The sequence below is a fragment of the Enoplosus armatus genome, chromosome 22 (genome assembly GCF_043641665.1).
Source record: "Enoplosus armatus isolate fEnoArm2 chromosome 22, fEnoArm2.hap1, whole genome shotgun sequence".
Classification (NCBI taxonomy): domain Eukaryota; kingdom Metazoa; phylum Chordata; class Actinopteri; order Centrarchiformes; family Enoplosidae; genus Enoplosus; species Enoplosus armatus.
Genome location: NC_092201.1, coordinates 10,603,317 through 10,616,734, shown reverse-complemented (window position 1 = coordinate 10,616,734; position 13,418 = coordinate 10,603,317). Strand labels below are relative to the sequence as shown.

Genomic DNA, 13,418 nt, shown 5'->3' with positions numbered 1-13,418 from the left:
AAATTGCTCCCTTATTTCTCTTGAGGCAGCGTGGGGGGGCAAACTGCCTCCCTCCTCTCCATCACTCCATTATGCAGCCTGTTTTCCAGTGAGCGCATCACAAGTTTTACACCCCCCTCCACTTCCATGCTTCTCCAGGTCCACCATGATACAAACATACAGATACACATGGGCATGACATTATATGAACACACACACACATATGGAGAGGAGGGAAAACTGAAAATCACAGTTAAAACATCACCTGTATGCTTCCCCTCTTTTAACTTTACAGACTAGAAAGACTGAATGTAACAGTGTGCACTTCTAGCCAATTAACACCTGAGTTTCTGTGTGTGTGTTTCATAATTTAATATAGGCATTCATGATCTTCCAGTGTTTCGCAGCACAGATTCAAAGCTTTTGTCTCTCCATAATATTCACTCCCTCTCAGACTTGTTTTTGCTGCGGTGACTTAGTTTGATGTTTTTCATTTTGTTGTTGTTTTTGTTGTTGTTTTGCACAGGGCTTATGCAATCGCCTGTCTGGCCCAGCGATAAACAACTCTGTGAGGCAGCCAGGGGGTGGAAGGGGGGGTGGTGGTGCTTTGCACGTGTGCGCATATGTGTGTGCGTTTGCACTTGTGTCTATGCATTCACATGCACGTGACGCTGTAAATCTCTCATTCTGCCCGCTCCCTCTGGCCACATAAGCAGTCAGTAACAGACCATCAGTGAAGGCGAGACAATTAACTATCAGGGGTGGTGGAGGGGGTTGTGGGATGGGGGATTATACCCGAGGCTTAGTATCATACACAATCACAAGCCACATACACTGACAGGCTCGAGAGCTGGTATATCAGCACAGCTTTGTGTCTGTTTGTGTGTGTGTGTGCTCACAGACATGAACACACACAAAGAGAGGAGAAGGAAACAGCACTGTGGTACAGCCCAAAAAACAGGAGGGAAGACTAAGTGAGCACAGAGAGAGGGAGAGCGTGCAGAGAGACAGAAGAAGAGGCAGAGAGGTATAGCTAAGGTCACGGCAGAGGCGAGTGAGTGCAGACTCTCCACACACACAGCACAAACACAGCTCTGTCTTCTCTCGCCTCTCTCTCACTTGTTAATTCGTCTGTAATTTTCCCTCCCTCCTCTCCTCTCCTCTCCTCTCTTGCTCCTCTCCTCCTCCTCCTCCTTCTCCTCCTCCTCCTCCTCTCTATAGCAACAGCAGCAGCAGCAGCAGCAGCAGCTGGCCGCCCAGCAGCTCGTCTTCCAGCAGCAACTCCTGCAGATGCAGCAGCTCCAGCAGCAGCAGCACCTGCTCAACATGCAGCGGCAGGGCCTGCTCTCGCTGCCCGGGCCCGCTCCCGGCCAAGCCGCCCTGCCCGGACAAACCCTGTCCCAGCCAGGTAAGAGGAGGAGGAGGAGGAGGAGGAGGAGGAGGAGAACCGGTGGAGGGGAGGAGAGGAGAGGCAGTGGGAGGAAGAGAGAGAAGGGGATGTAGGCATCTTGAGCACGTGACTTGCACCAGTAGTGGTCACATGCTTCCTGTGTTTTGTCTGCAGGTGTTAAGTGTCGGCTTTTGTCACTGTCATTGTCCCTTCCTGCTGTCAGATTTCCATCTTACATCTTCAAGCCTGTCTGTCTCACTCCTCTTCTCTCTTTCCATCCTGCCTGTCTTTTGTTTTACTCATTGGTATGCACCTGTGTCCCCCCTGCATTATCTCTAAGCATGTCTTTCTGTCTGCCTTCCTCATTGGTATGCTCTTCTGCCATCCACTTTGTCCCTAACTCTCCACATGATCATTTTGTTTAGTTTTCCATTCTTTCTGTTTTCTCTCTCTTCTTGTCTGATTGTGGCTTTCTTTGTCTACCTCTGTTTCTCTCACAGCTCTGCTTTGCCTATGTTTGTGTTTGTTGTTTTTCCATCTCTGTTTCTATTCCCCCGCTCCCCAACCTCCCCTCCTTCCTTCCCCGGTTGTTGTTGTTGTTGTTTACTGCCTTCACTGAGAGCCAGGGAGAGGAGAAAGAGGAAAATAAAAGGACAGAGAGAGAGAGAGAGAGAGAGAGAGAGAGGAGAGCAGGCTCCATTTTCTTCTCCTGAGCCAAGTAAACACCTATGTTTGTTGTTTACCACCAAAATGGCGGAGACAGAAAACAACAGGCAGGGAGATGTTAGAAGGAAATCAAAGAAGTGAATACTGCCTAATTAGTTGCCAAGCTGAAAACAAGCAGTGGACAAAAGCTTGTTTATCTCATGGAACATGCACACATTCACTGTAATCAATGTTTTATAGTTCCTTCTCATTGAAAGCACACACATATGTGAGACTAAGGACCACTATCTGTAGGATCTGACGCCTTCTACTATCTGTTAACAGGTTAAAATCAGTATCTAACTGGGCAGAGAAGAAGAAGAACACACTTGGGTTTTATTGATCAGTACAGTATGAGTTCAAACTCAGGTCTGCAGTGAAGCAGCAGAGGATGGTAGTCGCTCACTGACGGCAAGGCCTTGAGTCATGCTGCTTTATGTAACTTGTCTGGCTGTTGAACAAAGTTTGCAGAGTTTAGGCTTCAGCTTTTGTCTCACGCTGGATACTAGGGTTTGCATTTAGTTAAGCAAACATATTGATATAATATGCTGTTAAGTTTAATTGTCCCTTCTTCCTTCTCTCCTTTCCCTGCCTTTGCTCTTTTTCCTCTCCCTCTGGATTTCTCTAGCTGGCCTGAGCCCTGCAGAGCTCCAGCAGTTGTGGAAGGATGTGACCGGAGGCGGCGGTCACAGCATGGAGGACAACGGCATCAAACACAACAGCAGTGGCACTGGCAACGGCGGGGGTGGCGGCGGTTTAGACCTCTCCACCAACAACTCTTCTTCAACTACCTCCTCCTCCAATCCCGCCAAAGCATCGCCGCCCATCTCTCACCATTCCATCGCCAACGGACAGTCCCCCGTCCTGAACCACAGAAGAGAGAGAGAGAGGGAAAGGGAACGGGAAAGGGAGCGAGAGAGGTAAAATAATTGAAATGTCATCGCCCCAGCTTTTTGATGCAGCACCGCAGAAAAAGGCAGAGAAGATGAAAAGTTTACAGCGCCGTGTTTGCTACCCGTCACACAAGCTTGTTGTTTTTATGATTCAACGTAGGAACACATCAGAACTCAGCTCTCCCATCCAGAGTATTTGTCCTCGTTTAAAATAACAGCATTGTTACAACAGGGAAACATGATGTTTTGTTTATTTGTTCAATAGTTTATTAGTGTCTGGGTAATATTCAAAAAATAAGAGCCTTGTTCTCCCAGGGGACCACGTGTGCCATTGAACGCACTTAGCTTGCACACAGATATCAAAAGCAGGGAGAGGAAGCCACGCAGGCAGGCACACTTACAACAAGCCTCTCTGGCAGGCAAGACAAGGTAACCTCCTTGTACATTAAGTATTTAGTGCTTTCTCTCTTTTTTTTTCTCTTTTGAAAATTACCTTCCTTGCTTGCTTGTCATGTAAACAGAATACGTGATGCCTTGAGTGGCGTTTCCAGGATGTTTATCCTTGTGATGGCGTCTTTTATAAATGCACCCAGCACCAAAACACTGACTGTTCACATATCTGCCTATCTGGCCCATGCATTATTCAAAGGCTTTTCTTGGGCGATATTATAATAAGGACTTAGGGTAGCTGTGTGTGTATGTCTGTGTGGATGCTTGGTAGAGACTCACACTGGAGGTGGAAGTGCTGTGTAATTGGTTTAAAGTAGATGCTATCTCTCCAGTACCACTAAAAGGAGGCTTGAAAAAGATACCTTTAGAAGACAGGCTGAGAGAAGGAGAGAGGTAGGGAGGGAATGAGAAGAGAAGGAAGAAAGGGGGGAAAAAAGACTTTTTATCTGCCAGTGTCCCGAGGGGGGTGTGGTGTCTCATAATGATCGAACAAGGAGTATTGTCAGGAGCACTGCTTACTAACATGCCACGGATCGATGTGGGGAAAGCCCCTCTGTAAAACACAGTGTGAGCTCTGCCAGCACTAACACACACACACACACACACATATTCATGGGCCACACACACACACACACACAGGCTATGCATGCACATAGTCATCGACCACACACATAAATGCACAGGCAGACAAACACACATGTACGCAACACACTCTCATTCACATTTCCACCAACAGACAGACGCACACGCCAGTGCCAAGCCTAAAGGTTAAACTGTCATCTTTAATAGGATGTGCTGTCTAGGCAGGGTCGTAACTTATTTGGGTGCCATTTGAAAAACGCTAGAGCACCCCTGCTCCCCTTGTCCTCAAAGAACATAAGTTACACAGAGTATTAATCTCCTGATGAAAATTATGTGGCTGTCTGGATTTTTAATGTTTACTTGAAAGCGTCCACCCCTCCTCCCCATAATAGCTTTACAAGATGGGATGGTGGCTCTGTGGTGGAGACAAAGCTACAGCTCACTCTAGATTTCCATTGGGGGATGTTGGCTGAACTCACCCATTAGTCTACACTGTATCTAAGTTAATGGAGTTGCATGTTGTGATTATTTAGATTGATTGGAGATGAATAGTTAGATTTTCTCTGTTTTCTTCTTCAGTTCCATACATGAAGAAAGTGGAGGGACCCACCCCCTGTACGGTCATGGTGTGTGTAAGTGGCCCGGCTGCGAGAACATCTGCGAGGACTTTGGACAGTTTTTGAAGTAAGAACCTGCTCTATGACATAGATGTTAAGCCGGAGATGATGTCTGTTAACCCCATGTGGGATTCTGTATGTCCGTATAAGAAGCTTATATCTATTTTATTGTGAAATACACAAAAGTTATCCTGTACACCACAGCACCTCCTTTCTGTGGGTGCAGAGGAGCCTAACAAAGAAAACATCACTGCCTTTCAAAGAGCACATGTTGACCTTCCAGACAGCCAGTTGACAGGGTTCAGCTTTAGCGGCGCAGGATTCAAACCAACTCCGATCCATAACAAATCTCCTTCCTGGCGTGGAAGGGCCTGATAGGTTTGTGAAAAAGCGTCAAAAGCTAATGGCAAATCGCACGGCCGCACTCTTACCTCCACAACAAAGGCCCCCATTCACTGTTGTCATGGTGCAGGCGCCAGAGCGAATGAACTCTTCATGCTCCATCAACAATTTAGTTAATTAGCTCATTTGTAATTGGCCGGCTTTGTTGCCAGGATGTTAGTGGGGGGACATCAAAGGAAGAAGGTGTTTGCAGCACTGCCGATTACAGGTTATCACATTGCCACTCACTGAGAGTCTCCCTCTCTCTCTCTCACTATCACTCTTTCCCTGGCTCCCTGCTCTCACACAGAGAAGAAAAGAAAGGGAAAGCTTTAATTTGAATATTCTAATTAGATTTGTAATTAACTGTGAAATAACGATCTGGCGAGTGTTTTTCACGGGCTGTAAATGTCCATGTGAATTCGCATAAACTCTTGAAATCAGGACATTGTTCCAGCGTATTTCCCAAATTATGCATTTCTCTACAGTAGTGACTGTAATAAGTTGCAGAAAGCTCAGAAATGTACTGACATAAGAAACTAGTCCACCCATGGGGAGCTGCTGTAGGATTTAGGTCAGGCTTTTGCTAATTCTACAGCAGCTTGTGAATTAAAGCTAAAAGGTGTATCTGTGAAAGGAAATGACTCAAATAAACACAGTGTTTACCAGTCTTTGAAAGACACAGCCAGACATGACATTAAGCTGGATTTTCACACTCCATCAACGCACACAATACACTCAAAGGAATCATAATTGACAGCAATGGATTTAAATGAATCAGAGGTGAATATATATTACAAGTATAGTCTGACAAGTGTGTTTGCTTATCCCCTGTGGAAAATGTGCCACATACATGTCAATGTCAACATCAGCTTTCTGCAGCATACGCAGCACATCCATCGGCATCATTGTAGTGTAATTTTAGAAGCCATGCTTATGAAAAGCCAGTTTGCTGTGTGCAATGCATTGTCCAACCTGGACTACAAACTCCTCTACCAGGTAGAAGAGTTTGCCTTGCGGCTTGGGCCCAAATGTGTGTGTGAGAAGGCATGCCTGTTTCGGATTAGCAGGTTTCCTGATATCTTGTCCTATCACCTCGGTGCACTTACTTAAAGAAGACATCACTCTGTCCCTCTGCACTGTATGCTCTGCTCACACGCAAACAAAAACCTAAGTCTGTGTGCTCTGAGGATACTGTGTCTAGGTAGCTTAGCTGGTTATTTAGGTGAGGGGCCGAGATACACTGTATAAAGCGATGTGCCTGCGAATCCGGTAAGCTGGTAAGCTGATGCAAAAGGATGCATGGTTGTAAAGACAAACTGAGACAGCGTGGAAGACGTGCGGAGAGAAAACAGGTAGATTTCAAACTTGAAAGCGAGAACACAGGTTGGCAGACGGTTTTGTAAGAACACTTGCCAGAACATTGGTTGCTACAAAACAGAACAGTGTCTTGGTTCAGCCCCCCCTTGCGCGCGCACACGCACGCACGCACGCACACACACAGACGCACACACTCACACCCCTGCAAGTCAGAGGCTGGCTCTATACTGTAACCCAGCCAGCACATGAAAACAGGCACCAACAAAGAAGGCAGACTCGTCATCAGAACAAAGATGGCTGCTCGGTGGCGTGCCTTGGAGCAGTGATTGTTGGTGTCAGAGGGAGTCCTTTTATGTTTCCGGAGATGCCAGTCGGCTGCACACACACACACGATGCGCGCACGCACACACACACACACACACACACACACACACACACACACACACACACACACACACAGGTACGGTTTAAACGGGGTTACATAAAGCGGGTGTCAGATTTAGATGACAGTTTAGATTGTGGTAGTTGGGTGTGGGTTACGTGTGCGGGGAGACAGAGAAAAGAAGAGGGGGGGGGGCGAGTCAAGCTGGCGTCTCCTAGCTCGCTGCAGGAGCTCAGCTCAGCGGCGGTGACACGTTTAGTCATCTCTTGTTTTGTTGCATGAAGAAACTTGTCAAGATCAGCATTTAATAGCTCTTCAGTGTGCTTTTAAGTGTTATCACCTGGAAAAGGTAGCCGCGAGGTGGCTGGCACCCTGAATTAGCTCTCTGAAGTTCAAAATGAAATAATATTGCAGGGGATGTTTCTTGAGTGGTGGGCTTTGTGTGTGTATATTTGTGTTAGTTACGTGAGAAAGAAAAAGGGAGTGCTGGAGCTATTTTTGTGATAAAAAATAGAAAAAAGACAATTAATGCTTTAACATTTGGCCTCTTCATATATATCATTTGCATAGTTGTATGAAGCCATATCTGTCTGTACAAAACCTCCTTTTAACATACTGCAGTTTTTGTGTAGACCACTACACTTAATGATTTAAATCACTCCTGATTTCAACTTGTCCCCCCTACTTTGGCCTTTCACCTCGTATATCAATGTCTTCCCACCTCAGTAAGGTACAGTCTATCTACACATAAACAGATACTTGCTCCCACGCACACACGCTTAACTCTTCCACTCTCTGTCACCACTCTGCTCTCCTTATTACTGGCAGGAAGGCAGGCTCCATGTTAAAATGGCAAGCCCAGCCGCTAACCTGAACGTCGGTGTCTGTAACCCACTGCTAATTAAACCCACAAGGCAGCAGCCAAGTGTCTTCGTCTCTATATAATGTACACACACACACATATACACACACTGTGGAGGCAGGCAGGCAGGCCCATGGCCCCTGGATAGCTGAGCTCCCCTCTACCCCTCCACATGTCTGCTGCACTGTGACAAGACCTTTAAAACGGAGGGCATTACTTATGCACCATCACCATTGGGAGAGTGTCTGTGTGTGTGTCTGTATATGTGCTTGTTTATGCATGTTAGGAGGTGTACAGTATGTGTGTTAAATATGGCTGTGTGTATACATCTTCTCTTTGTGTGTGTGTGTGTGTGTGTACATTAGTTTGGCTGAATTGGTGTGTGTTTGTGTGTCACATGTAGACAGTTTGGGGTGCTCAACTTGCTGTTCTCTGCTGGGCCTTTGCAGCCCCTGATAATACACACAGACAATTAGCACGAGTGCATCATCCATATATGCTGGCTTGAGTAGATTTATTATTAGGCCCTTAGTGGACGTTGATGGCCTATACATATTCATATACACAGCTGTGGGGAGAAACCTTTGAGATGTTTTGTTCCCTTCTCGATAAGAGAAGAGAGAAACTGCAGCATCCAATAAAAAAAATGACTGTCTCACCTCTCCCTCTCCCTCCCCCTCTATTTATCAGTCTCTTTGTCTCTTTATTTGCTCTGATTTCTCTACCTTTGCTACATCTCTCACTCTCCTTCTCCACCCTTTCCTCCCTGTTCTCACAAGGCCTTCATCACATGAGTAATTCCCGCTTCAAGGCAGAAATCAATGTTCCTCTAAAATGAGGCATGAACAGTAAACACAAACAGCCAGGCCTGACAGTGAGACATGTATGCTCCACCTCTACAGTAGGTTTAAAAGATTACACCTGGAGTCACTCTTCCTCTTTCCTCATATTCATTTTGTTCTTACATTTTCATTTACAAATTTGTTTATAATTAGAGGCAACCAAGAGATGGCAAAGATTAGAGCCACAGTGTAATGACAATTTTCTTATGAGTGTAGAAAAATCATACAAGAGAGAAGAAGGGCTTGATGAAATAAGAGATAAGAGTAAATGGATTTTTATGTAATTAGAGAAGACAGTTTATAGCTCAGAGAGGAGAGAAACACAAAGTACTTTTTTGTCCACATGTCAGTAAATAAGGTGTTCTTTCATTATTGTTTTCTGTCCGCCCGTCTGAGCCCCCCCCCCTCCTTTTTTTGTCTTTGTGTGGCATTATTAATGCACAGTAGGACATGCTGCCATTTGAATATTTCATAAATGCATGTAGTAATCTGCCTGTAATCGTCTTGCTAACTGGCCAGCAGTGGAAGGTGTGTGTGTGTGTGTGTGTGTGTGTGTGTGTGTGTGTGTGTGTGTGTGTGTGTGTGTGTGTGTGTGTGTGTGTGTGTGCAGGAAAATAACTGGCTGCAGGGCTGTCGAGAGGCCTCAGCACCATCACACGCAAACACACACACAGAATAAAAGAAAAACATTCTGCTTGTCGATGAGACGTAAACTTAATAAAGATTTTTCCCCCTCTCTTTTTTTTGTAATGAGGTATCTTCAGGGACAGCGAGCAGGCCGCTCTGTGCTTTTGAAGCAGCTGTAATTCATGACACACGCCATACATCAAGTGCATAAGATAGCATTATGGGCAGTGAAATGAAAAGGGTATTTGCAACATTAGTTCCCTCATCCTGCGAGGGACGTGATTAAATGATTAATGTAATGCCCCCTTTTTGCATGCGCATTCTGAAACAGCAATTAGGCACAGGGCTGGAGAAATCCACCAGTTCGTCCCTCCCCTCTCCGCCGCTATCCCTCATCCATCCCACTCCCCCACCCCTCCCTTCTTTAATGCTACCTCATTCTCCATATAATGAAACATTTCTGAGCATTAGGCCTGAAATGGTTACAAAAGTATAAGCAGGGATGAGATGGAATGGTTTTTAAGTGTGTGCAGCGTAATTGAAAGGTACAGAGCTATTGTGATGACAAATGTTCTATTCAGCTTTTGATTGGCAGGCCAGGAGAAGCTGGCTCAATGAGTTCTTGTTTTGCACATTGCAGATAAACAACAAGTTAGGGGTTTGGAAGAGAATACAGGAATATGCGGTGGGAGTGTGTATTTTTGTATGTTTATGTATCTGTGTGTGTGTGTGTGTGTGCGCCAATCAGTGTTTGTGCAAGTTGATGATAATGTAAGCGAGTGTGTGTGTGTGTTCTTAGATAAAGTGAAAGCTAGAGAGAGAGAGAGATTTTGTACTCCCTCTAATGCACTGGAGGCAGCGCTGTAAATGATCATTGAAGGGTCTGCAAGCTAACCTATAATTACTGGAGATAAAGTGGCAGCTCTGGCATTTCATAAGCATGCCTCCTCAAAGCTTGCTTTGTGAGTTTGTCACCAATGATCATTTAGATAGAGGCTCATTACCCAGCATCACAACACTTTAGAAACCCCTTTTTGCCCCCATATTTGTGTGTGTGTGTGTGTGTGTGTGTGTGTGTCTGCATATGTGTGCTTTACCAGGAATAAAGGTCTATCTTAATGGTGAGGCTCTTTTGTGTCCTACAGACGAAATCCAATCAAGACAAAAACCCTCATTGACTGTTATGGCTGTCTGGCTGCCTTTTTCTTCTAATGAGGCGAACACACCAGATACATTTAATATGTCTGCCGCTGGATAATGCACCTTCAGTTGAAGAGCTGCTTTTGTGTGTCAAATGTTGCTGGTGTTAAATTGTGTGTATTGTTTTCGGTAAACGAAGGAGACAAAGCCGTTCTGCTGGGCTAGCATCTTTTATTCTCTGTAGAAAGCAGCGCTCAGGGTGGCACTGAAGTTAGCCATCTAAACTGACGCGGGCCTATTGTCATGTTAAACATGGCACCACACACCGTCATGTTACTTCTAATTACCTCATTTCAGAGCGGAACAATGCTTCCTAACAGGATCCTATAGATAATTGTCCCAGTATAGAAATATTATCATTAAAACAAAACAGTGGTGAAGTTGATACTGTAATTATCATTCTCCACAATTTTGATCACGGTGAAAATGAATAGAATTTGTTGTCTTCTGCTAGCTTTGGCATATGTGATAGATTTTAAAGTTGGTGTGTAACATCTCTCTCTGTGTCTGTCCGTCCCTCCCTCCACCTCCAGGCACCTAAACAGTGAACATGCCCTGGATGATCGGAGCACGGCTCAGTGTCGAGTCCAAATGCAAGTCGTACAGCAGCTGGAAATACAAGTAAGTTTTCTTTCAGCTAATAAAGAGCAAAAACACACCTTGGTGGCGAGTTGGAACAAAGCTATATGTATTGTAAAATTTTTTCATTGTCACATTTTACTATTGTGAACTCATTTCTCATTGAAGTCACTAATCATCCAGTCAAAACTTTATTTTTTGAAAGTTGTGTGAGCGAGAGAAAGGCCATACTGTGGTCTTCTTAATACTTCCAGACAAGCAGGACCTAGTGAATTCAACAAAGCCACTAAACAAAGGAATCCTCAGGCCTTACAACGAAAGCCATTATGGCTGTTTTAATTGAATTAAGCGTGTGCTTTATTTTCTCTGCTTTCTTTTTTTTTCCTCCTCTTTTTCTTTCCAATTAATAGCGAGCGCATCTCTCCCGGTCTGCTGTGTTAATTAACTGCACTTTGCACCTGAAGAAAGCTCAAAAGGAGGGAACTATTTTCAGTAGGTGGAGCGTGACCTTATTAAGAAGTCATGCTGGCTAGATAATGAGAGCGCTGATTGAGCAACATTATTACTCAGCACTGCAGACAAGCGCTCCTCTTTCTTTAGAAACAAATAGATATGTATGTTTTAAACTAGGCTCAAACAAAGTGCCAGCTGGAAACATTCCGTCTGCCAGTTGAAACCAGGCCATCAGAAAGTTATTTTATATTAAAATGTGATCAATACTGCAAAATTGTAGAGTGTGCATTATAAAGAGATAACTTGTCTTGCTTGCCCTCTACCAGAGTCCTTAGGCCTGCTTGAAGCCAAGCATTTCCCTTTTCTGGTCCGATAAACAGTTGTATTTAATTGTTAGGCATCTGGGGGGGGTCTTAAAAGTAAATACATTCTGTTGGCATAAAAAAAGAATAAAATAGAAGACAGGATTTATGTTGTTCATTTAATTTTATTTCATTTTCTGTGTTTTGTTTTTCACTGAAACACAAAGCTATTGAAGCTTGCACTTTTACAGTGTGACCAATTACAGTGGTGCACTTGTGTTGTCTGTCCTGTTTCTTCTATTCTCTCCCTTTTTCTTTCGTTCTATACTCTCACCATCCCTCGCTTCCTCTTTTTTTTCCACGAGAGCCGTCACTAGTAATGAGGCCCAGCTCTGTGTATGTGTGCACCTCTGTGTGTGTGTGTGTGTGTGTGAACGCCTACTTGCTTGTCTGTTTCTCTGTGTGTTTGGACCTTGTGTGTGTATATTAAGGGTGTGAGGGGGGGTTGAGCCTTTCACATGGTCTAGTCCCTGTCACTCCCTGTGAATTAGATTGATGATAGGCGATGGCTGGGGCCACTAACTGGACCGGGGAGGCGGGGCCACCTGGCACCCTGTTTGTAAGACCCCTTCACCTCTCAGCAGCTGCTGGCTGCGCTCCATCCCCCTAACAGTGTCCACAGGACTTTGAGCAGACACTCAGGACCACCTAATTTATGGCCCAACTAGCTTGTTACTGTCAGATCCTCACTGACCTAAATTTTGCTATTGACAAAAAGATGAAATGCTATTTGTTTTGCCTGACCTCTCTGCACCCTCTCCCCTCTCCTTCCCCCAGCCTCTCACACTCTCCTTACATCACCAGCAGAACTGTTTGGTTTATATCAAACCTTTTCTTTCTTTCTTCTCACTCTGCCACCCCAGTCTTTTGTCTTTTGTCTCGTGTTCTTTACTCTCACCTTTTTTGTCTATTCCTCTCCTCTCCTCCGCTCTAATCTACTCTAATGTACTCTCTTCTTCTTCTTCTTCTCTTAACAGCTTTCTAAAGAACGTGAGCGTCTTCAGGCGATGATGGCCCACTTGCACATGCGGCCCTCGGAACCCAAGTCATCTCCCAAACCAGTGAGTGCATATTGCTCTGGCTACCGTAAACAAGCTTGGCTATGAATGAGGCCCCACACACAGAAAATGAACAGTTTAACCACCTGGCAGTTGTGAGAGTGAGTGACAGAATATGAAAGGGGGAATGAGATTTGTAATACAGAGTTACATCTGCGTCTTATCGGGTATTGTGCGCCGTGAGAGGACAATAGAGTTTGGAAGTGTATTAGATGGCAGAGCGGTGGAGTCCTTGGCTAAAACGCAGGGTCATTTCTTTGTGATAGATATAATAGCCAAAACAACCTGTTGGCTACTGATGACTGTTTGGCTCGGTGGCCGCAGTGGCACTCAAAAGTGGAATGAGAGAGGAGAAGACGTGTCATTTTAACAACAAACACCTGAAAATTACAGCTGAGTGGTGAAGATGGTGTGATGTTGACATAAATACCCACAGCGCTGCTGAAATTGGTTACAGAATCCAGAAATTGTGAAAGGGGTCATTGAAGAAGGAAAATGATGTCATTCTACATTTTCTTTCTCTTGCCTTTTTACTTTTAGATTGAATGATTATAAATGCTTTTCTCCCAACCAGGGTTTGAATTTAACATTAAGACGATACATTTCTGCAAACATCATTTCCATCCAGTTATAGACGTTTTGAAATATTTGAGAGCAAAACATTGTTAGCGTGTTTCTGCTGCTTAGTAAGTGCCTACTTTCAATAGAATAATTTTCCTCATCACCTCTCATCATA

The 13,418-nt window shown here is 44.7% G+C and overlaps 1 protein-coding gene across 1 annotated transcript in view; it reads left to right on the top strand.

Annotated features, from left to right (window-relative positions):
* foxp2 (forkhead box P2) overlaps nucleotides 1-13,418 on the top strand; it is a 57,999-nt gene that overhangs the window by 30,597 nt on the left and 13,984 nt on the right. The window contains exons 5-9 of the mRNA XM_070928620.1: nucleotides 1,207-1,387; nucleotides 2,703-2,994; nucleotides 4,579-4,683; nucleotides 10,764-10,851; nucleotides 12,602-12,685. Of these exons, the coding sequence (XP_070784721.1) occupies nucleotides 1,207-1,387; nucleotides 2,703-2,994; nucleotides 4,579-4,683; nucleotides 10,764-10,851; nucleotides 12,602-12,685 (750 nt within the window). The remainder of the gene's footprint in view (nucleotides 1-1,206; nucleotides 1,388-2,702; nucleotides 2,995-4,578; nucleotides 4,684-10,763; nucleotides 10,852-12,601; nucleotides 12,686-13,418) is intronic.